Below are 23,962 nucleotides of genomic sequence, written 5' to 3'. Positions count from 1 at the left end.
GTAGCTCTGTAAATGTCTCAGGTCTGTCCTCCTGTATTCTCAGTTTATTTCAGTCTTGACCTAGTCCTGTGATGTAGCTGGTGTCTGTATGCAAATGAAATATCCCCTGGGAAATCTGTATCTATTTAGATGTGTTTACCGTATCACTCACAGCATATCTGATGTAGGTGAGACCACCTCAGTAAAGTAGCTGTATCTTTTTCAGCATCCCTGCAAGCAGACAGCTGAACCCTGGTTTTGTTCTTGCTCAACTGTGAACTCGAGCAACAGACTGTGGAGTTCCCCTCTTTCAGACTGGGCTTGGCTTAAAAGTTATTTCGTGTTCCTCCAAAATCATTGCTGTTTCCCATAGGAACACTTGAGTCATTACCAATCCCTGCATTTCCTCCCAGTCAGGAAGGATTGAAGGGGTTTCAGGAAGAGAATGCTTTTTTACAAGGAGATGTCTGCTTTCCCTTGCCATGCCCTGTCGCAAACAGATACTGCAACTCCTGCCAAAAAGCCACTGCCTGTAGAAGATAATGTGCAAGGGAAGAAGGTGGGATGTGAGTGAATGGCAGGGTAGGGCAGCATTTCAGGTGGGGATGCCCAATGCTTTTGATACCGAGTACAATAAAACAGATGCTTGTGGCAGCACTGGGGGTGAGCTAGGAAACATGCCTATGTCACCTGGCATCATTGGAGCAAGTTGCAGGTCACAGGGTTTTTTCTGGGTTTCACTGTGGTTGGTACTCCTGTCCATCTTGCCCTATTTTTATTGCAAGGCTTGTGAAGGGGATGGGGCTTTTGCTCTCTTTGTGTATTTTGTGTCCTTTTTTGTGTTCCTGGCGGCCTCTTCCCCTCTGCCAACCCCTCCTCAGCACAGCCCTGTCATGTTTGGTCGTGCTTGGTTGAAGATGACCAGCCCACCTGAGGTGTTCATGGTCGAGGGCATAGCACATCGCATATTGAGATCATGCTGACTTCCTGTGGGAGCTGAATGCTGCGTGTAGGACATCCCAGGCTGGCGAGCTTGGGGGCTGTGCAGTTGCCCTGGGGCTCAGGATGAGCCTTGTGGGGCCAGCAGGCATGTGGGGGAGGAAGAGCGCAGGCATGGCTGCATGGGTAAACCACTCTGTGGTTACCATGAAATGATCAGGCATTGGGAGTTATTTGCCTAACTGAGGCAAGGGAAGCAGGAGCCACTCCTGGTGATCTCAGCCCTCCTGTCTTGCCTGCCTGGGACATGGGGAGGGCTGTGGGGGGCAGGTGCTCCCCCCATCCCCTACTTAGGGTGTCCAGGCAGATGGGCTGCCTGTGAGTCAGGCAGCAGGGCGCTTGTCCCCTTTTCAGTTGGATGTGGCAACCCAGCAGCACACGAGAGCTGTGTAATCCAACCCTGTGTTGGGACAGGCTGCACTTAAACCCCGTGTAAGCCCTAATTTGAAGGCTTAAAGGGAACTGAAGTGTGGCACCGAGTGCTGCAGCTGAGCTTTACCCTTCCTGAGCTGTGACAGCCTGCCAGGAGGGGAAGCAAGGGACAGGATGCCTTTGCAGCAGGGCCAGGAACCTGTAGCCGAACTTCTTGGTCCCAACAGAAGTGTTGGATTTGGTTGGATTTTAAACTGTAAATATGATTGATTACGGCTGGTGGTTCTGACCTCTGTGGTTTTCAGTGGATGTCCAAAGAAGTTGTTGCAGCAATGGTGTAGCCCAGCTGGGCTCCATACGTCTGGTTATGTATGTTCATTCATATAGTTCAGCCCCTGCTAACTCGTCTCTGTCTTCCCAGCCTAGTCACTGCTTCTCCTTCCGGGCAAGCAGGCTCAGCTTGTGGCTGGTAGCAGATAACACCACCCCTGTGCCAGGCTCCTAAAGGCCACATAGCCATTGTGGTGGGCCTCTGTCAGGGGAGCCCCCTGCTTCCCTCTCATGCCTATGTCCCCTCCTCCCCATGCTTGCTCTCTGCACAGGGACCCCTTTCATCTGGTGCCCCTCATGGGGATGCTGGGCTCCCCGCATTGCTAGAGTAGGTGAGCTGCTCAGCACACAGGTAGTCACAGCAGGCTGAGGCTCCCCATTTCTTCCTTTTTCTTTGTGACCGATTCTTGTTTATTTATTTGTAACAATTGTTGTTGCCTTCACTTAGGGTCACTTCAGCATTGGATGCTTTCACTTATTTCAGAGTTCTGTCGCTGCTTACAACACAGCCGTAGTTTTAGGAAAGCCACAGAGTGTGCAATGCTACACCTGGGCTTGGGAGGGGGATTTTGGAGAGGGGCAGTCCGTGTTTGGATCGTTTCTGAAGATGGCTGCCAGCATCGTGCCTGCTATATTGCTGGGAAGCGCACTCAGGCACCTGTGTGCCCATACATACAGTCTGCGGATGTCCTTGGGAGCATCCTGTGGCATCCTGCCCACCTTCCTCCCCCAGTCAGGTCCATGGGACTTTGGCCAGTACACCAAAGAAAGGATCACTGGTGTTTGTCAACCTTTACAAGAAAACAGATGGTTTTTTAAGCCAAAGCTAAGATTGTAGCACATGCTGGAGGCTGGAAGGTAACTGTAAATCCTAGGTCTCATTTGCACAAATACATTTGGTTCCAATCCTAAGGGCATTTTGCCTTCCCCTGCCTATACCTTCGTTTCAGAAACATGTAAATTTAGTTTGCATTCATTTTTTTCAAAACACCACAAAATGTGGCTAGGGGTGGGGGGCTTTTAAATTACATTTGGCATAGAGGCGATAGGGAGGATTCTGGATGCTCCATGGGGTAGGAATCTGTGGATGTTTGTCATTTATGCACTGTGAGTGGGGAACACTGAAGAGACTGGGTACACTAGGAAAGCAGTAATGATATTTGCAGCCTCTTACTTGTAGGTCTGCTGCTCAGATCAGACCTCTCAGCTTTCTTCTGGCCCAGCATATGAGACCCCACACAGCGGGTCATGTTTCAGGTGTGAACCTTATGTGTAGGGTCATCTGGTGGATAAATGTCCTGTCATGTGAAGGGGGATGGGCTCTGTGGCAAGGTTGACACAGGAGAGTGGGAGGTGATGCTGGCCAGTTAGGCTCCTTCTAGGGCAGAAACCTGCAAGGTGCCCCTGCCCCTCTGAAGAGGCCCCCCCTTTTGCAGGCAGGGTCTGTGGAGCAAAGAAGGGAGTCTTGGTTTCAGCCCTGAAAGTGTGGGAGGTACAGACCTACCTGAGAACTGACAGGAGGCAGCCATGGCAGTAGTTCCCAGGTTCGCTGGAGGTCAGCAGTGATGGCACATTTACACTGCTGAAGGCCTTATGTGTAGCAAAGGTTTTGTTCACGTTTACTGACTGCTTACTAGATCTCAAAATTGTCAAAGAGCAACAAACCAGCTAAGATAGCCTGTGAGGCAGGGATGAGGCTGGGCTACCTCATGTCTCCTTCCGGGAGACAGGAGGACCATGCTGGCCAGGGTGCATGGTGGGAGGTCTGCACTGACACGGGTCACTCTGTGTGTGCTTGGTGATCTGTTTCTAAAGCTGCCTATTCAGTGTCTTTCACCTGCACTGGTGCTCAAGGAGGAAGTAACCAAAGAAGAGTTGGAGGCTTGTCCACGCAGAGACTGGCCGCTGGAGAAGCACACACACACCCCGCCAGCCCTTCCGTTACTGTTGGCAGACAAGAGGGAGAGGTTTGCATCCTCTCTTTCGTTTCAGCCAGAATGAATGCTTGTGCCTGGGGGCTTCCTGCCATGCTCCTTTGCCATGTTGATGGGTTTCATGACACCACTTTTAGCACCTAAGGATAGGTGTGAAAATGGAGGAGGTAGAGGAGGAGGAGGTGGTGGAGGTGGTGGTGGTGTGAGTTAATACAAGACCCTGTGGGAAGCAGTGGCAGGCAGTATTATTTCAGTGGTTTGAGCCTCAACTTTCTCCCTCTCTCCCTCCCTCTCTCTCTCATTAAATTACAACTAATGCAAGTAGCATTGTGAAGGAGGAATTTGGGAACTGTTGTTCATCATCCAATCACTTGTAACGAATGTGCTGCTCAGTGCCATAGCCCATAGCCTAGCTGAGAAGTAATTCACTTGGTATTTGCAGGCATGACATGCATGCCATAAGAATTCCACTGTTAGCATTATTCCAGCATTAGCGAGGGGATATGAAAATAAATGATGAGCTATTGTTTTTCATGATTAAGTCCAGGCTTTCTGCTCATGTGTCTTTTTTCTCTTCATCTGTGGAAGGAGGGGCTCTCTGTTCCTTCAGTTTTTGGAGCAGGCAGGTTGTGCTCTCGCTTATCCCGGCTCCCCTGTCCCCCTTCCAGACCAGCACCCTTCTGCTGCTCCCTCTACCTGTCCCCTCCTGGGTTTGGAGATCCGCCACAGCGGTCCTTCAGATTGCTATGGGACACCACTGCGGAATGGTATGACATCAGAGGGGACCTTAACATTTTTTTATGGGTCTACAAAGCTGTTTTGTCCTCACCATCCATCAAGGGGATCAAGCTCTGCTCTTCATGGTTGCACTGGCAGGCTGAGTTTGGTGGCAGGTCAGCAATTTGGAATCTTGAGGTCATTCACAAGCCTTAAGTGACTCTTCTATTATTTAAAAAAAAAAGAAAAAAGAAAAAAAAGGGAAAGCTCTTGAGGCAACTGTCAGTCTGAATGTACAGGAGCAGAGCTGAGCAGCCTCTGCTGGGGCCTGCTGGCAGTGGCCAGCACTTAAAGAAGTCCACAGGGCAGATCTTGTGACCCATGGTTGTGAGGGCCATCCCTGACCATTCCAGTGGACTTCCCTGTGTTTCCTGTGGAGCGTTATAAATGTGAAGGAGTTAAACATTACAGGGGAGTGAGGTAGTTAAGCATTATTTATCCCTACTTTCTACCAGCGGTGACCAAAGAAGAAAGCGTAGCAGTTTCAGAGATGACCCTTGTTTCTGGGACCATCAGTTCATGGGGCTGGTTCAAGCTGTCACACGCCCACTTGCGCAAACTAAAAGACTTTGGAAAACCAGGCTTAAATATCCCCATGAAATCCCTGAACTGAGTCAGTACCAGCGCTATACAAGATTCCTGCGCTCTTAATCTTATTCTTAATCAACTAACCCAGGCAGTCTTTCATGTCATTGAGTTGCTGCTCACTCCAGTGGCCCCAGCCCACATTGTCTGTTCAGCAGAAGGCCTGGCTGAGCTGAAGGCAGATGGCAGGGTAGGAGCTTGTGCTGATCCTACTACTATTAACTTTACCACTCCTCTGCACAGCAAGCTGCTCCCTTTGAACAGCAGCAGAACCATTTTTAAAAGCCCTGTGGCCCAGCCTTGTGTGACAGAATAGCTCATTTTGTCAGGGAAAAAGATACCTTGGCAAACTTTTGAGTGTAAGCTGTCAGGGGTAACCTCAAGACTCTGGAAGAAGCAGCCGTAGGCTTTGAGGGAAGAGAAAGCAGCCAGCTGCAGGTGTCCTGTTCCCACCTGGGAGGGGATGCATGAAAGCCATTGCTTCCCCCTGCCCTGTGTTCTTTATTTGTCCTGTCACAGGAGGAGCATACACACTGGAGTGTGAAGTGACATTGCTTTGCATGTAATCACAGTTATGAAATCCAAAGCTGTTGGGTCGCTGTACTTGTCCCGTCCCACGCCATGCTGCTAGTATACCTTGGCACACAGCAACTTGCAGTATGTCGTGGTTATCCCGGTGTAGCCCTGACCTGTGGGTCTCATAAAATGTCTCAGACTGCGTAACTCCCTCTCACCCACCACCTGCACTTACTGACATGCATGCACACACACGTGCAATGCACAGCCTTTAGCATCGATAGTTATGTGCAACTCTCACCAGTTCAGGGTGATTGCAGTGTCCCATGTCTCAGAAGCAGGGAGTCTGTGTCCCTCTGCACAAGCTCTTCCACACAGCCCTCATGGTGATTGCCAAGGTCCTTTCCACTGGAAGCGATACCTGCGCTCCTCAGTTCTTCTTAGATGTTGCAATATGCGTAAATGGGGTGGTGGTGACACTGGGCATGAAGCCATCAACTCATATTTACTTGTGATCTAAGAAAGCGATTTTGGTTCAGACCTCAAAGGGCAAGCTGCTGTGTGATTTAAAATTGTGCTACCAGCAGAAGCATATGACCTCATGGTATGAAAAAGCAGGAGATTAGCAGAGAAGTAAGCTTCTAAGGTACACAAATGTCCACAGGGGAAAAAAAAAGAAATATTTTAATAGAAGAGTCAGTTTGTCTGCGTGAGAGAAGGCTGGGGAAATGACTAATTTGCTGGTTCTGTTATACATGCAATTTGATTCAGTTGTTCCTTCTTTGATTCAGGCCCCCTCCTTCGCTTTCTGTACCCCCTACCTCGCCTTGGCTTTTTCTGCCTTTTGAGAGAGAGTGGGTGAGGGAGGGTGGAAGGGCTCAGTGAGGAAGGAGTTAAGGGAATGCTCAGTGGGGATTATAAAACAGCCAGGCACTTGGAAACAGTTAAGAGAGAAACAGATCTGCCAGGAGGGAGTGTGGCACTGGAGCCGGTGGTTTATTTTCATGCCTCCCTACACAGCGATGCAGAAGGCTCTCCTACAGTGGAGATGGAGGTAACAGCGACGGGAGTAGGGTGGGTGCTGGGGTGAGGGTGTCAAGGTTAAATGGGGAACAGACTTTGGCACCAAGTTGGCAAGCCTTGCCACTGATCCTTACTGACATGCTCCACTCTGGATGTGGCTCGCGCCCTTTATGGGTGGCATTAGGTAGCACCTACTGTAGCCTGAGGGCATGGCCTTGCCCTGGGGGCAAAGCATCCTCTTTGCATGTTGGACCTAGGGGAGAGTGGTCTTGGCATCACCCTGGAAGGATGAACACAACAAACTCCCTGTCTGCTCGAGCACAGCGCTGAGAACAAAGTGTGGGCAGGTCTGTGGGTATGCCTACGTGAGTGTGAGTTGCGTGCGAGGTCCCCTGTAAGCATGGCTGTGGGTGGGCATCTTGTGCAAGCCCACCGGGCCAGGAGGAACCTTCTGTCATGCTCTGATGATGCGGCCTTGAGTCATGAGGAGCTGTGTTTTCTACTTACCCTGCATTCATGCCTGAAAAGCCCAGCTGAGACCTTCTGCACACCGTGTCAGGCACCAGGCGCCCCAGGGCCGTGAAGAGAAGCCCGGTTGCTTCAAGCTTCCTCCATTGAGTTCTCCGCATGCCTGTGCTTGGGGCATAAATGGGGTGGTGGAACCCCAGTTTGAGGAGCGCTGCTACTGTGATTGTGAGTTAGTAAGTGACCTGAACGCAGGCCCTGCCATCACCTCCTGACTCTTCAGCTCTGTGCCTACAAAATCATGGTGTTTGCAGCTGTGTGGCAGCAGGAGTATTTGCGGCAGTGACCACAGGGGAGTACTGCACATGTGCAGTGTGGAGACCCACTTTTCTTGGGGAAAAAAACCAGATAACAACTGTTGCAGCCAAAGTGTGTGGAGAGAAGGGTTAGTCACTCTGTAAGTGTCAGGGGATTGTGGAAGAAATAGCAGGAGTTTGCTGACTAATGCGGATGATGTTCAAGGAGTAAATGAGAAATACAGAGGGAAAACCCTCTGTTTCTGAATTTGGAAGGGGAAAAAAAAGAGAAGAAAAAAAAAGAAAGATATACGGAGTTACTAATCAGCCCCCAAAGTCTCTGACCTATATCTCCCTGCTTTCCCTGGAGCCATTCTTGAAATGAAAAATTAATAGAGAACAACCAGGTTTTACCTCCAGGGTACCCTTTCAGGCTGCCACGTACTGCAGGCTGAAACCAGCAGATAGGACTTTGGTGTCCCTCAGCACGATTCAGAAAGCGGAGCGGTCTCAATCCAGGGTGTTGTGAGGACATCTAGAGAGACTGAAAGCGAGAAGGTAATCTTCTCTCTGGGAAGGATGGTCTCTGATTTCAGGTGGTGGGGAAAAGGATGTTTAGCTGACACGCCCGGTTAAAGTAGACCAGTAAAGAAGGATAGTCCTTGAAGTTACAGTAACTTTTATCAGGGGAAAGGGAGGTGAGAAGGGAAAGAAAAAAGTATATCAGGTCATTAGCCCTCTGAGGACCAAGTTCATTGTATCTACAGAATATTCCCCCCCCCTTCCCATTTTTAGTTTTTTAATGAGGAAAGAGAATCCTTATTTAAGAAGCTAAAACCTAGGGTTGTAGATCAGCAGGTTTCATTTTCCAGTTCAGCTGCTGCCTTGCCCTTTAAGCTTGAGCAAGTCACTTTCTTCTGGCTCCATCTTTGTCTCTGTGGTATGTGGGTTGTGATATCCTTTGCAAAGCATTTTCAAATCTGTAGGAGAAAAGAAGGTCTACGTTTTCCAAGGTGACCAGGGTCTGGGCATTGCAGCCACAGCCGTCTGCAGTGCAGGAGGAGGGAGGCTGATGCTGGGGGGCTTCCACCTGCACTGGAATAGGCTCTGCGCCTGTGCAGCACGCCCACAGCTTTGGGCTCTGCTGGATTCACCCTCCCACGTGGCATGGGAGGGATGGGACCATGCAGCCATGGAGTGCCATGAGAAGAGGTGCTGTCATCCACTGTGGCAACAGGGCTAGGCTAGCTTTGAGTGAATCTGAGCATATATGAAAATTTGGTCCTTTACCATCTCCTCATGTTGGATGACCTCAACTTAGGTTCCCAAGATCACTAGCTATATTTAGAGTATAGGTCTGGATGCATCATGTTGTCTTTGTTGTGCTTCTTCAGAGCCTAGCTCCTTAGAGTTTTCAAGATACCTCACTGCTATCTTTTGCGATAAATATCCTCCATAACTCTGAAGAGCCAGAAGCTGAGCCATCCAGGCTGTCTCTGCCTGGACTTCTGCATCTCCAATATTAGGATGCCTTATGCAGCTTGAGAAACTAGGTTATATAGCAGCTTTAATGGGGCTTTTTCCAGACACTGATTGACCTGATTCCTCAGACCAGCTGTTTTATTTATTAAGCAAAATAGGAGAAAAAGAATGCATCTCCTACATAAATTTGATTCATTGTGGAGAATGTTTAAACTATTTTTTGGGGTTTTTTAATAAATTGATTTGAAGCTCTTACTTCATATTGATTTTGGATATATTAATTTATACACTAGGAATAAGGAAGATGCCTCTTAATCTAATCCTGTTTCTAGAGAGAGATTTACTTAATGTGCAGTGTAATTTGTCTAATGTGCAACTTTGTATGTAGAGTGTACCCAGATCCAGCAGAAACAGTGAGTATAATAAAAGACAGCACTGTAGTGCAGTGCTGTAAATCCCTCTGTAATTAAAAATACTAAATTAGTAAACGTTAGTGTAGTCAGGAGACATTGCTAGCTGAAAAGCAGGGATATATGGTGAGAGTTTTCAGTGCAGGACAGAGAAACTGGGTCTGTGTTCATCTTTGTGGGCATGTGGTATTTGTCTAGGGGAGGGACAGTTTATAACATCATTTGCCGGGAATACAGCTTGGGTGGCAGAGAGGAATCATCAGGAGTTATCCCAGGATTGTCCTTGCCTGTTCACAACGTGATGGAGGAACCACTTCTCCTGCCACCTCCCACACTGTCTCACTCTGTTTCCCCGCCCCCCCGCCCGCCGTGTCCTGTGCACACCTGGTGGATAGTTGAAAGCTTGGATTTTAGGCTTCTACAAAACTGTCTCTAAAAATACTGTAATGCTCTGAAAAAGACTGGCAGCAGCGATTGGGTGACTTATTCTGCTCCGCCCCCCCCCCCCCCCCCCCCCGCCGTCTTTTTGCCTGTCTTTCTTTCCTGGTGTTAACACAGATAAATCACTGCCTGAAATTTTCATGTGGGCCTTTTTTCAGGATTTTGTGAATCTCCCTGTAAATAATTAGGGGAAGGATCAGTGGATCAGTTTATACCAATGTAAGATTCACTGCCTCTGAGTAGCATCCATATCCCTGTCCTATATCCAGCCTATGACCCGTGCTGCCTACAGTGCCTGACACTTAACTTGCTTTTTCTTTCTGAGAGAACAGGAGGAAAGGTGGGGCTTATGCTCTAAGCAAAAGTTGCTCTTTGGAATTGAGTAACAAGACTTTGTTGTGCATTAAGATTAAAAACAGATTAATCTTGTTTATCTGAACAGAACCAGGATATGAAAAAAGTTTTAGTTACAGTTTGCATTGAAGTTTGGCTTGATTCTGTTAGTGTAACATCAGGCTTGTGTGGTTTCTTCAACAGCTGCATAATACCATTCAAGAGAAAGAAAAGTGTATGTCATGGCAATAACCTGCTGTTGAGGCCATCTAACAGCTTCCCCGTTTTAAGACCCGCTTTTTGGATGTTCACAGCTTTACCAAATCTAAACACTCTGGGCAAAAATTTCCCATCCTAGCTACCTGCCTTAGAATGTATATTTAGAAAACAGCTCTTGTATACCTCTGTTGATTTTTTTCGTGCATGTCAAGTATAACAGATGTACAGAGAAATGAGAAAGCAAGCCCCCACCTTAACAACCCAGTAATATTTTCATGGTATATATGTCAGGGGCACCACTTCTGCTCTCTCCCAGAACATCAGACCAAACTTGGCCAAGTTTTAAGCCTTAAAAAAAAATGGTTGTCACCACATCCTCAGCAGACAAAACAAATCTCTGAAGGATTTGGACCTAAGAGTTTCAATTAGGCATTTAAAATTAGTGGAAGCTTTTCGTGTTAATCTCTCTGTGCCTCAGTTCCCTGCCCATGACATATGGGTAATGCATGTCTTACTTTATGAGGGGATTGTGAAAATACATTCCTTTATGTTTGTGAAACATTCAGTTACTTCAATGATACGTACTGTAGGAAAGTCCATGAGTAAATTACTAATTCCATCTGCAGAGCAGAATGTGGCAGGTAGCTAGTAAACAAGGCTTGGGGACACACCTCGAACAGCGTGGAGAAGATGAAATAGTGACTAGTTGCTCACTAGCTGAGCGCTGTGTATCCTGCTGTACTGGGTGAGGCCAAGGTCCCGTAGAAAAATAGCCTGTGATTATGCGATTAACAGCTCTGCCACAATACACAGGCAAGAAACAGGGCTGAAGGAAGGTTGCCCAGGCAGTCTTAAAGCTGAGGTTTCCTAAGCCTTGCATTCTTGGTGTTCAACTTTAAATACTCTTGCTTTCACTCTTTTCTGTGTAGTTGTCCATCATGCAGAGTGGGCATGAGGAATAATAAACAGCCATTGCTCCTGGAAGAAGAGATAGGGAAACGCCTGGTGTCACTGGTCATCGGAGAGGAAAGTGCTTGGTGAAGCCTTGCATCCAGGCATTGCATATAGGAGCATGTGTAACCCTAGAGGTAGAGAGAAATCAGGGATGGAGGAAAAAAGCAGACAGACCAAGATGTCTTTTTTTCCCTTATGACAACTGTTAGGTTTATGCTGTTCTTCTATAATAATGCTGCGTACCATTAAACAGCAATGCCACAAACCAACAGACTTGCAACTTATTTTAAAGAAGGACAGGATCATCCCATTGCTTTTTGCTGGGGGTCTTGTGGGAATGCATTTCCTGGTTTTACCCTGGGTATTCACAATTCTGGTTGCTCCCTCTCTGAGGTCCTGTCCTGTGGAAATCCTGTGGTACATGCATGAGACCATCATCTTTAAGCTTGGGAAAATGGTCCAGCTCTGACTCACAGGCAGAATCACCCCCAAATCCATCTGCTTTTATTCAATTTTTTATATTTTGCTTTTCTACCCATGCATGTTTCCTCAGGTAGAATGAATTAGCGCTGCCCATAGCCTGTTGCTAGTTCAGAATTATACGTGGGCAGTAGCAAGTGAGGAGGAACCTCTGGTTGAAGGTTTGATGTAGAAATGATCATGCCACCAATGAGCAAGCTACTGGATGGGTGGGATGCACACTTCAGTGGAAGTCTGCCCATGTCATGGTAGTATCAGCTCACTCGTCTGCACTTAGGATGGGAGTAAGCCTGTCACTCCAAAGCTGCAGAGGAGATGGGAGTGGAGAACAAAGATTGCCATGAGCCAGGAACTATGAGATGCAGGAAAGTTGTGTAGATACGCTGACTTTAAAGAGTTACAGTTCAGCAGAGGAACATACTCACTGAGCTGTACAAGTTGAGGAAAGTTGCTCATTCTCTGCCTACATTATGAGTCAAACCAGGATGCACATTTTCTTCAAATCCCTAAACCCTAAAGCCCATGCACAAGAGCCTCTTCTTGTGGTTTTCATAATTGATGTTTGGCTATTTCACAGTTGCTTTTCCCCGTGGAGTTTCTCTTAAAAATTCCCCTTTTTTTTTTTAATTTTGACTGTGCATGGCAAGTTTATATTTCAGGAAAAATATTCAAGCATCATTTTTTGTGAAGCTAGGATCCCATTAGGGTACTTTGGGGAGGGAACTGCTTATTATTTGTGGTGTCTCCTGAGAAACTGATAAACGAAGTCCTCCCAATATTTCCCCTTCTTCTGCAAGTGAGTTTTCAGAAAGGTTTGTCAAGACAGACATTGACCTGCCACCACTGGCTAGTTATTACAGTTGTTCAGGCATTAGGCAATTGTGTTTTAGCAAGCAGAGATAGTTTCTCTTTTTCTTTTTCTTTTTTGTTTCTTTAATAGCAAAAGCCTTTCACATTCCTTGCTATTGACTCCTCCAAAAGGAGGCATGTCTTTTAACTGGTAGCTTTCGGTGTGTGTAACTCCAAGCTGAGATCTCTGAGCCCTGTTGAAACCCTGGAGAAGAAGCTGAGGTAAAGCAGGTGGTCTTGCTTCAGCCCAGGGCCCTGTGGGGGAAGAGTAAGGGAACATTAGTCCCTTGGTCTCATTTCATGCAGTGTATGCCTGCACACACACAGGGGCAGCCACTGGTGTGGGTGTCTTTGGTCACCTCCAGGTTGTAACAACTGCTTAGTGCGGATCACCACTGGTGTCCCATCTCCCGTAACCCTAGCGAGGGAAACGGAGCTGCTCTGTAGCAGGGGTCTGGAGGAAGGGGGCTATTCCTGTGGGAGAGGCTCATCTCCTCTGAAAGATGGCATCAAGCCGCACAAGGGAAGGACTCAGACATGGCCTGACGGGGAGTCCACTGCAATGCATCAGTCTGTTGCCCCGACCTCGGGTGGTTGACATCCACAATGCTGGGTGTTGACTTTGTCACAGTGTGCTACTCTTTAAATAACCCTTACTAAGCGGTGGAAAGTGTCTAACCCATCAAGTGCCTGCGTCCTCCCTCCTGCTCCCCTCTGCAGACCTCCTGGTGTGCCACAGCTTGAAGATATCCTGCGTGGCAGAAGGGAAGGTAGTGAAGCTAATGTCCCCTTCTGAAGTTCTGGTATATGTTAGGACATGGGATGCGTTGCTCCATTTCTGACCTCTGAAAGTGACCTTATTTTCACTTCTGACCTCATGAAAACCTACTCTCTCCCCCTTTGCCTGCCAGCCAGCCAGCCCATTTCTGTGTATAGACAGAGCGCATAAGGCAGGGTAGACAGGATCAGCTTTCTTTCCAAAAAAAAGTACAAGGCACCACCAGCGCTTGTTTTAATTTATTCCTGCTCTTAGGTGTAATTATAACCTCTGGGTTTCAGTGTAAAGGTTGAAGGGGATGTGATTGAATGGGGTTAAGTTTTTTTTCCAAATTGCATTAATACGTGACTTATATGAAAAACACCCACACTCACACAGGAATGCAGGCAGTATTTACAAGCTGCCTGTGGATTTATGAAGCGTTTGGAAACATACTGTACATTATTTCCTGAGACCTGTTTCTTTATGCAGCAGTGGTGTTTGCTTATTCTAGGACAATGATGAGACATGAAGGTATTAAAAACAAAATTAAAAGAAGGATAGAAAATGTTTATTTCAAAAGCTAGTAAGGGCCTCATTTCTTAACAGAACAGAAACAAAATGACAAACCTTTCAGTACCTAGTTGGGACTTAGAGAGATCTGACTAGAGAAAACTCTGTTTATCCTGTATTTATCTATACTTCTTTTTTTCTTTTTTTTTTTTTTTCCCCATCTTTTCTGTGAAGGATGTTTACACCAAAACAATATCTTTGTTTTCAGAGTTCATCTGCTCCCACTGCTCCTTTTCCAGCTGAAGTCACAATACTCAGTCTGTGACATCACCGTTGGCTTCAGTCAGAATGTAGTGTCACCAGGCGGAATTTTCACTCCAGGTGGACAACGTACAGCAGCGGCAGACCTACTCTGCCATGAGCAGAGAGCATGTTTGTCTATGCCCGTTACTAGTCATGAAGAAAAAAGGGAAGAAACCCCCCAGAAGAGAACCCAAGAGAAGAGAACCTGCAGAATGGCCACGTAGGTCTTCTGAGAGCGTGTAGCTTCTGGGGTGGGCATGGGTGCTGGAGACTACCTTCTGCAGGATTTCTCTTGAAATCAGTTAACAGTAGACCTTAACCAGCAGAAAATTACTTACTTTTAAAAATGGGAGAGTGAGAGACAGGGAGAAAGTGGTTTAATTAAGATTCAAGTGTGACTTGGATACATGAACCTTATCCACAGGTTTTGAGGGGGCTTTTTGGGTTTTTTTCCTACACAACCCCCCTTGCAGAAAACAAGGGAAGATGACTAATGCCCTGATCCTGCTAACACTTACACATGTGGTTAGCTTTCAATGCGTGAGTTGTCCTGCTAAAGTCAGTTAAGACAATTCATGTGCTTAAACTCAGACACAGACCCACGTGCCTGTAGCATGAGGGTCTAGCCAGCTGCCCTAGGGTAACAGTTTAAATAAAGAATTTATAGAATATTTTCTAATGCAGACACTGTCTTGACCTGGAAAAGCTGAAGTCTGTGGCCTGAATCCTCCAGGAAAAGCAAACAAACTGGCCTTATGCCTTCCCTTTTGCTTTTGTCTGCCTGATTCATCTCTTGGGTCACAGGCTTGCAGTTGCTGGTTAGAAGGTGAGGCATGTCTCTGAGTGAAGGACAGTGGCTTAAGAGGTGACACAGTGAGATCATTAAAGAGCAGGGGGGGAAACAGAATGGTAAAATGGTCAATATCCCCATTGACTGTATTGCAGTGGTAGAAGTGAAAAATACATGTATATCCAAAGTCTAGTTATTAGTGACAGTTTCAATGTTGAAACTGTATGTCCTGCTGGCCTGCAAGCATGGATGGAATAGTTACATCATCAACTCTGAAGGCTGTCACAAAGGGTAAAGGCAGCATGGAACCCCCAGAGTTCCATGCTTCAGTCTCATGGCTGCACCAAGGACTCCAGGAGGACCTTGAGCAGGAAAAGGCATTGCTGTTTCTCCAGCATAACTTCCAGTGTGAGGAGCAGCACTTCCAGCTGGCTAAGTGCGCTTAGAGGTGTGTTTTAAAAAAAACACCTGAGCAACCTCTGCAGGCAGTTCCTTCGGTGACCTATGAGCAGCCTTTGCTGCAAGTGTTTTCTCTCATTTCCAGCATCCTGGGCAATCCAGGCGTCTGCTTGGTCAGGGTCCAGGTTCTCAGGGAGAAGAGGCTGAGCGTTACTCCTGCTTTCCCCTGGCTCCCTGCTACAGCCATGCTGAAGCATTTCTGGTGGCTCAAGTCAAAAGGCTATATATTTTTCAGGCAAGCTCTGTAGCATAACTGTACTGGCAGCCTCAGGAGAGTAGCCATTTACTTACATCTGTGTTTTGGGATGTCAGGATTTTTTGTTTGTTTGTTTGTTTGTTTGTTTTAGCAGGGCTGCACACACTGTGTTGCTGTTGTGGCAATCCATATGATTCATGTCTTGCACAGTCTGACAAGTTTATTGTAGCTCGCGTGTGCTGAGCTGCACACTGCAGTTGCTGCACTGCTCGTGGTTAGTACCAGGGCAGCCCATGGTGCCCGTGCTGGGTTGTTAGCAAGTGCCAGGACCTAAGGGTGCCGTGCATGGGAGGACCACTCAAGCGAGCTGCTTGCATTGGCTTTGGGAAATGGAGAGGACATGAGAACATTTCCTTGGGCTTTATTTTTTAAAACTCCTCCAGGAATAGCATGTTCCTTGGAGCAGGCAGAGCAGAAAGCAGGAGGGTCAATTCTGGGATCTAGTGGTGCTGCCAGGATCCAGTTTCATATTTATTTTCTGCCTCTGCGGGGCATGGAGTAAGTTATCGTTTCATTTGAACAACTTGGAGTCTCTACCACCAAGCCTTTAAAAAACTAAATGTCCGGTTACACCTTCTTCTGTTTGACATCAGTCTTCCCTAAGGCTCCAATGTTACCGTGGCTTGTTGTGTTCTTCATTCACTGATGCCCATCTGAACCTCTCAGCTCTTTTTTTTTGTTGTTATTATTTATATTTTTTTTGGCAAAGGAGAAAAGAGAGAAGGTGCAGAGGGCTGGGAGCAGAGGCACAGCAAGGCTGATGCATCATGGCCTTGCTGAAATGCAGGGATGAGCTGGAGGGAAGGACCAAGACAAAACAGGAGTGACATCATTAGTTGGGAAATCTAGAGCAGTTTCGTGAAAACCTGTTCGGTGCCATCTCACATGCAGTCCCTCAGTGCCATTCGCTGCTGCCTGGGGTGGGTGAGAGGAGTGTGATCGGGAGCTTCAAGCCAGCAGATTTCTGGGGTGAGCCACAAAGGGACCTGCACTGTTGATCTGCCACACATGCTGTCCCCAAAACCACCCGCTGCTTTGGAGGCCCCCATGCTTGGATCGGTGGTAGCTTGTGGCATGTGGTTCGCAGGGTGATGGTGAGCTGTGTGGAGACAGGTTTCCCTGAGCAGCTGTTCAATGCAACCCAGCCCTCACAAGTCAGTGTTGCTCTTCTGTCACAGCACAGGGAAAACAGGCTAAAGACCTACCGGCTGTTCATTTTGCTGTAGAGCTCCATCACTCTCTTTTGCTTGTCTCCTTCGTGAATATTTCCATAACAGTTAGTATTAGGGCTTTCTGTAGCCCTTGGTGGTTTTATCACTCAGCTACGTCTTGTTTTCTGTTTTTGCCAGATTTCTATAAAGGGGGACAGAGATCAAGGTGAGCTCTGTGTTGCAGGTCACTGCTTTTGTAGGTGCTGTTATAAATAAATCTGTTTTCATGCCTGTGACTAACGTTTCTAGGACTGAGGTCCCACTCAGCACTTTTAGTCCATGCAGGTGTGTCAGCGACATGCCTGATGGTGCGTGCTGATCGACAGCAGGTCTGGGAGGGCTGGACAGCTGGTCAGGATGAGCATCGTTTGTTCAATGCCCAAATGCAAGGTTGTGGTGTGCTATCCAAGTTATGTGTGGGGCAAGGGAGCTTGCACTGCATCTGTGCACAGGGTGCCCAACTGCTCAGGACAGGTCTGATAGCAATTGCCCCACTTCCTTTTGTTCTGAAGATAATAGACCTAAAAATTAAATATTGACCTGTGTTCTTAAAAGGTGGTAGTTATTTGGTCCTGAGGGAGATTGCATATCAAAACAGGTTTTGTTAAGATTTGATGATATTCTAAAGAAATTGAATAAATTAGGACTTTGGTTCGTAGAAGTTGTAAAATCGGCTAGAAATAGGCTGTGATCTGGAAGATGGGGATGGCCGTTTCTGAGATAAAGAACTCACTTTTTCTTAATGCAACTGGAATGGGGAAACTAAATGGAATGGCTTTGTGTCAGATGTAGAACAAGCAATCAGTGCTTGTTTTGCATTGTACTAGTTTCATTTAAGGCCGCCTTCTGTCTGGCTTAAAATAATGTATTGTAGTGGTAGTGGTCTCCAGCCCTTTCTGCCTAATGCATGGTTGGTTGCTAGGAGGGCTGCCGTCATCCACAATTTAGTTGTGGATGTGATGACCAATTTTGCATCACTTTCCAGGCTTTGGCTGTATGACTCAGCTGGTCCTCTGGTGACTCATTTCAGTCTCCCATGAGCCCAGGAAGGACTAAAGAGGGAAGCGTGGCTATTTTCAGATATGAAAAACAACTAAACCCAAGGAGTATGTCCACAAAGGAGTACTGCAAACATTGAATTAATTGGGTATTTATACAGGGTGTAAACTTGCCACTTCCCACTTAAATTATTTCCCCAGTAACTGTACTTCTGCTGAATTTAGTTTCCAGTCTCTTCTTATTTTTCATCTAGATGGATCTTGGAAAGCTCTCTGTGAGTTCTGAGTTCATAAGATCTGATGAAAGTTCACAGGACTTTTGGTACTAAATTCCCCTAGCTGGTTTTGGTTTTGGTTTTTTGGCAGTCTCCCTGAGCCCTGCCCCCCCCCCCCCCCCCCATCATTTACTGGGATTTTACTGGGATTCTCAAAGTAATTTTAGTAACAACCATAGACCCACCCCAGGTCATTTATCTGCCTAGTAATTCCTTTATTAGACTAAGCTAAGATGCCCAGTGTTCTCCTAGACCTACTGAAAACTCTTGTGATATGACCACAAGTTGTTACTAATTCGTTTTTTCTGGATCATGAAGAAACAGCAGTGTATTTGCTTCTTGTGAGAAAATCATACAGAACTTATTTTCCCAGAAACTCTTCTTTCGCTGTGACTCAGTTTGGCCAGACTTCCTCTTCATCGTTAGTCAAAACCTATAGGTGTGACTGTGGACAGCTTGGCTCTGATATCACCAGCACGCTGATGATTCTGAACTCATTGTCCCACTTTGTCTAGGCTGAATCCTCTAATTTCATTGCTGTAGGAAAAGGAAAGAGTCCAGTGTTCTGTGCTGAAAGGAGATGGCTGCAAAACAACTGTAATATTGCCAAAAAGGTGCTTATGGAAGAGGTGGAGCAAGTGGCTGCATGTTGCTGGAAGCACATAGCGATACGTCAGTTCACAAGTGTAGGAACATGGACGAGGAGGCCCGACAGCCTCTTTAGGTAGTCTGTTGTCTGTAGCCACCTATCCTTTCTAATGTGTTTTTTGATTCTGTAGGTTTAGTTTCAGCAATTATGCTGTACCCAGGACTGCTGCACAGCAGTTACTGGTAGTGAATAGTGAGTGCAGTCGTACAGGGTGTGAGGCTCGCTCAGGTGCCCATGTTTCTGCAGGATGCTGTTCAGGGCCTCAAAAGCACTGAGTGATCTGGACCAAAGTTATACCAAAGGTTGCCTTCCACTGTACACCGCACTGAAGCTATCCCTACTTGCCCTTTCTTGAAGAGGAGTGTGTGCAGCCAGTCTGGCTGTGGCTCTGCCTAGAGCCTGTTTTTTGAGCTCAGTCCCACTTTCTAGCCCATCACAGTGGTAGCATGCCTCAGGCTGCACTGCAGAAGGCATTTGGCTCATACCATACTGGATCTCCAGTTTCAGCTTTGTTCCTCTTCTGTCATGCTCTAGTCTTGCTAGTGCAAGAAGCCCAGCAGCCATGGTGTTAAGCATAAGAGCTGGGTAAATAAATACGTCAATAAATAATCATATCCTGCACAAAAGAGAAACCTGGGGAAGAAACTGATGGCAGCCAGGGAGTTCTGCTGATACAGGTGGAGGTTTTTATTGTTTTCTTTCTCTTAATGACTTCCCTTGCTCTGATTTCTTTTATTTTAGAGTTTTGAAGGGGAACAGGCAGTTACTGGAGTCCCTGAGCTTCTTCATCACACACAAGGGCCTTATATCCTTCTTCCTCAAGTAGTTATCTTTTCCTGAGCTCCTGGATGTTTATTCTTCAAGGCTCTGAAATCATGTAGTTTATCCCCATACCTAAATCAGGTTTTCTTTCTGTGTTAATAAGAGCTTCCTGCATTACCTAGGCTGTCCTTCCTTGGCCAAACTGTCATTTTGTCTTCTCTGCATGCTGAGCTGGCCTCTGTCCCATTAGACCTTGCTTAAAAAGGAAGTTGCTCTGAAGACAGTGGGAGATTGGGCATGTACTGCCAGCCCCCAGCCCCAGCCGCAGGCCAGCGGTGGGGCAGGGAGGGTGTCCCGAGGCACTTCTGTGGGATCGCTTGAGGCAGCATCACTAATTTCTTTTGGAGAAGAGCTTCATTGCCTTTGTGGGTCATCCTCTGGCTGTGCAAGTGCTTGCACGTCTATGTGTGCCTGAGTGTGACGGTGTGTTTTGTGTGACAGAGGTCAGTACAACCTCAAATACAGCAAAGCAAACCTTCGGAATCTCTGAGCGGTTACCAGGGTTCCCAAGGATACGCCTGGTAACGCCCCATGTCTCTTGGAGACTGCTGCAGCTCCCTCTCACTGCAGTCTCCTATGAGCTCCAGTCTCGAAGGAGAAAGGATCGAGACAGTGAAGTAGCACTTTTTTACAGAGTTACTCTTCTCAGGTGCAGCCTGTGAATTAAAGAGGCTTTTTTGGGGGGGAGAAATGAGTCCACACCCAAATTCTAAACCCCGTGTCTCCCTGATGATCCTTTGTTTGGGCCAGGTGGCTCAGTCTTGCTGTGTCCATTCTAGTCCCAGCTCATGGCCCCTCTCTGTTCCATGTTCTGGGTTTACAGTCTTAACTATGGAATGCAAACCAAAAGCCAAGAGCGACAGCAAAAAAAGGCTTCTGGCTGTTTGGCCATCACTTTGGGGATGTTTTCTTGACCTTAAGTGATGAGGAAGATAAAGTCTGGAAGACAGGGTGAAAAAAACATGCTCAAGATGTGTTTCCTTGAGGAACTGAAGGGCTTTTCTCTGTGTGGGTTTGTGTTTGTGTGCCTGTGTGAAGACAGGTTATTTACAGATTTGTAAATACTGTAAATACTACTTAAACTGCAGGTCAGGTGATTAATTTGCAGTATCCTGTCTCTTAATTTTCAAAAACACCTTATAGCCTGCAATGTATGGGAGTGCTGTAAATCCTGTGTTTGGTCATTCTTCTTTGAAAGGGAGATGTTTCCACAGAAGCAAGAAGATGTGGTTAACCCTGACTTTGGGATAGCTGGGAGGTCACCAGATCAGTCTATCTCAATTTTCTGCTTTGTCAGAGCCCCATACCCGGCTTCTCCACCTTTCTCCTTGCATTTTCATCTTCCTTTGCAGCCCAGATCCTATGTATTTCATCCAGACCTCACCAGAAACTTTGTTCTCTCCAACAGGTCTGTATCCTGATGGAAATGAAATGAAGGGAGGGATTTTGTGAACAGGCAAACTGACCTTTTCAGCTCAGCTAGTGCTTGATCTGAGTTTCAGATTTCATAAACAAAGCAGGGGCTGAATGTCATGCAATGGCCTCTTTGCAAATGAAACACAAAAAAATCCTGTGGGAGTGAGAGGCTCAGCCTGAGACTCTAGCAAGCCTTGCCCATGTCCTGCCTTTAGAAGTAGGGTTGCTTCTAATGAGTGAGGTATGCAAGATGCCAGCCATTCCCTGTGGTTTCACCACACTTGTGGGCCAGTTGGAGTCATTGACATTACAAAGCTAATATTTACAGGTGGGAGGTCATCCAGGTGGGGAGGCAGCTGTTGTGGAAAAAAATCAAAATATCCTTTCCAGTAGGCAGCTGTGGGAAGCCACGAGTGTGCCAGGGCTGTGTGGTTGAGCGGGGCGTAGCCAGGGCAGCAGCGGGAAACGCTGATTCAATTTGGTCCTTTTTCCAGGGGCTCTGGTACACTTTCCCAGGAACTAAGATCACAGAGGGACAGGTAGGGCAGCCAGTGAAGTTTGGGGTCAGTAATTGAGGAAGTCCTCTGTTTTCCATGTAAGATGGGGATACCGTGGTCAACCCCGGTTAGGAAGATGGAAGCTGAAGTGACACAACTGAGAGACTTGACCCATGCTGCCCAGAAAGCAGAGCCATGCCAAGATCCTTTTTTTTTTCAGTTCCACTTTCAGGATGCAGCTCTGTCAGCAACTAGCAATCAGAGATAGAGCTTGTGGGAACCTAGATGCTCTTACATTACAGATCTGTTTGGAGGTTAAATTTATGGACCCATATGCTAAACTGAACTACCAGGCAAATTGTGGCCAGTTGATTCATATTTACTGATGAGACATATTTACTGTCTTACTAGCTCTCCAAAGGGAACTTTGGGTGCTGTAGAAGTGCTGTAGTTATTGTTTGTTCTACTTTGCCACCATAGAGGACATATGATAGGAGGGATGAAGGTGGACAGAAAACAAACAGTCCTACCTGGCACATTGATCTGAATAACGGCTTTTAGGCTCATCTGGTTCCATTTTGGTTTCCGGATGGGGAAGCCACAAAACATTCCTTGGTAGCTTGCTTTCCCCATCTCCTCTGGCCGTTCCCAGCACTTCAGGTGCTCATGTAAGCATGGAATTATACAAGTGTGTCATGCCATATTCTGAGTGGTGCTGCGGGTGTTAGTGTGGTCTCCTGCTCTTTGGGCAGGTGTGGTACTGCTCATGGGTCCCCCAGCACCCTGCAGTACAGCCCCAGCCAGGCAGCCCACATGTGCCTCAGGTCTGCTGGGCCTCTCTCCAAGAAAAGTAAAAGAGGGATTTCTTCAGCAAAGCATTTTGTTAGGCATCCTTCAGTGTCCTCCAAAGATAAAGCTTCAAAGCAGAGCTTCCTGTCTGACTTCATCATGTTCTTTTTTTTCTCATTCCATCTCTGACTTCAGAGCCGACTTTCTCTTCCTCTGAGGCTGAGGCCCTTGGGAGTACTGAGTGTTTGGTTGTAAAACTTGTTCCCGATTTCACTGACACCCGCATTCCTAAAATGTCTTTACACTGAACATGAGTTCCTTTGCACACCCATGCAGACCTTGAAGGTGTTCAGGTGCTGCTGCCGCCTCTGTCTTTATCGTTTGTCACCTCATTTTGCTCTTGGGACTCCAGAGTCATCGCAGGAAGTGATGGCTTCGCTCCCAGGCTTGGGCGTGAGGTACATCCAGCAGGGCTATCCGTCTGCCTTCTCAAGCCATGGAGACCTGCCATGGCCACAGTGCACTCCCAGGTTTCTTACATTATGTCTGGAGAGCACTTAGATGTCTTGGTAGAGCATTTGCAGTGTAATTTCATGATTTCTGTAGAGGTGACAGTCTTCCTGTCAGCTTTGACAGGTGGAATTTATTTACTGGGGTCTGGCTGTGTTTTGTCAAGGCTGTAGCCTATCCACTGTATTCGCTTGCTGCCTTCATTTGTTTTCCACTCAGTGATGTTGAGCTGTCCTGGAGAAGTTGTTTTGCACTGTTCCAGCTGTGCTGAGTTTTCTTCTAGGAAGGTATCTAGGGGTTAACCTTCCAGTTCAGAGGAACATGGACTTGAATGCTGGACCTTCTTACACCAAGATCTAGAAATTAGTGTCTGATCAACTGGCTGCAGCATCTGCAGGGAAGTAATGAGGCAGCCTCTGGTGAGGTATATTTTAACCTGCGTTCTCAGGTGTTGCGTAGTTAATTAACAATAATGTGAAACATAAACTACGCACATGATTAACTGAAGAAATCTGTCATATCTTTTGTCATTACTACAATTCATTAAAGTGGGAGATGGAAGTGACCCCAAAAGAATCCTTCACTGATGTGTAATCAAGGATTTAAATGTAAGTGTATATATTTGTCCCTGAGATTTTGTTTCATGTGCTTAAAACGAGGAATATGTCAGAGGAGCCCAAAGCGTGTTACTCAGGCTCGTGGGCACCTGAACCCACATCAAAAGGATGAATAAGAACCATGATGTTTCTAGATCACAGAAGATATTAGGGCTTTGTGGCTTGCAGTGTATATGGAAGAGTGGAGTTTTGTACTGGTGAGATTGTGGTCACTGAGCACTGAAGGAAAGGCTTGATATTGCAGGGACTGTGCAATAAACTTTGGTCTATAGAGACAAAATGCAGATGGTACAGATGGTTCAAGGGGCAATCTGTGGCTAGTGCTTGCTTGTTATTTAAGTGGTTGCCCACGGTCTAAATCCAGCTCACATGACATTGTCTAGTGACCTGCCAGATGTGGGGAGTGCAGGTGGTTGAAGCTGGAGCAGCCCAGATGTTTCCAGGCTCCAGCACAGGTGCAGGATGTGCCAAGGGTCTGGGTAGCCAATTTTCACCCGAGCTGCTTGCGAGGGCTCTCACCTGGGGTGGCAGAGATGCTTCCTGGAGGATATGGACCCAGCACGGACTGCTCTGCCTATCTTGCAGTCGCCATGCCTTAGCCCTGGGAAAAGAGGTGCTACCCTGTGGGGTCTGTGCACTGGAGAGCACCCATCTCC

The 23,962-nt window shown here is 46.9% G+C and overlaps 1 protein-coding gene across 5 annotated transcripts in view; it reads left to right on the top strand.

Annotated features, from left to right (window-relative positions):
* HIPK2 (homeodomain interacting protein kinase 2) overlaps positions 1-23,962 on the top strand; it is a 143,315-nt gene that overhangs the window by 16,207 nt on the left and 103,146 nt on the right. For 2 of the 5 annotated variants that reach the window (XM_080393562.1, XM_080393560.1), the window contains exon 2: positions 13,983-14,237. The exons of the other annotated variants lie outside the window; for them this stretch is intronic. In XM_080393562.1, the coding sequence (XP_080249688.1) occupies positions 14,132-14,237 (106 nt within the window). In that variant the 5' untranslated portion in view covers positions 13,983-14,131. The remainder of the gene's footprint in view (positions 1-13,982; positions 14,238-23,962) is intronic. 5 annotated transcript variants of the gene reach the window in all.

The sequence above is a fragment of the Falco punctatus genome (genome assembly GCF_963210335.1).
Source record: "Falco punctatus genome assembly, chromosome: 6".
In the NCBI taxonomy this organism is placed as follows: Eukaryota; Metazoa; Chordata; class Aves; order Falconiformes; family Falconidae; genus Falco; species Falco punctatus.
The sequence above is the reverse complement of the archived record's forward strand: the minus strand, read 5'-3'. Positions and strand labels throughout refer to the sequence as shown.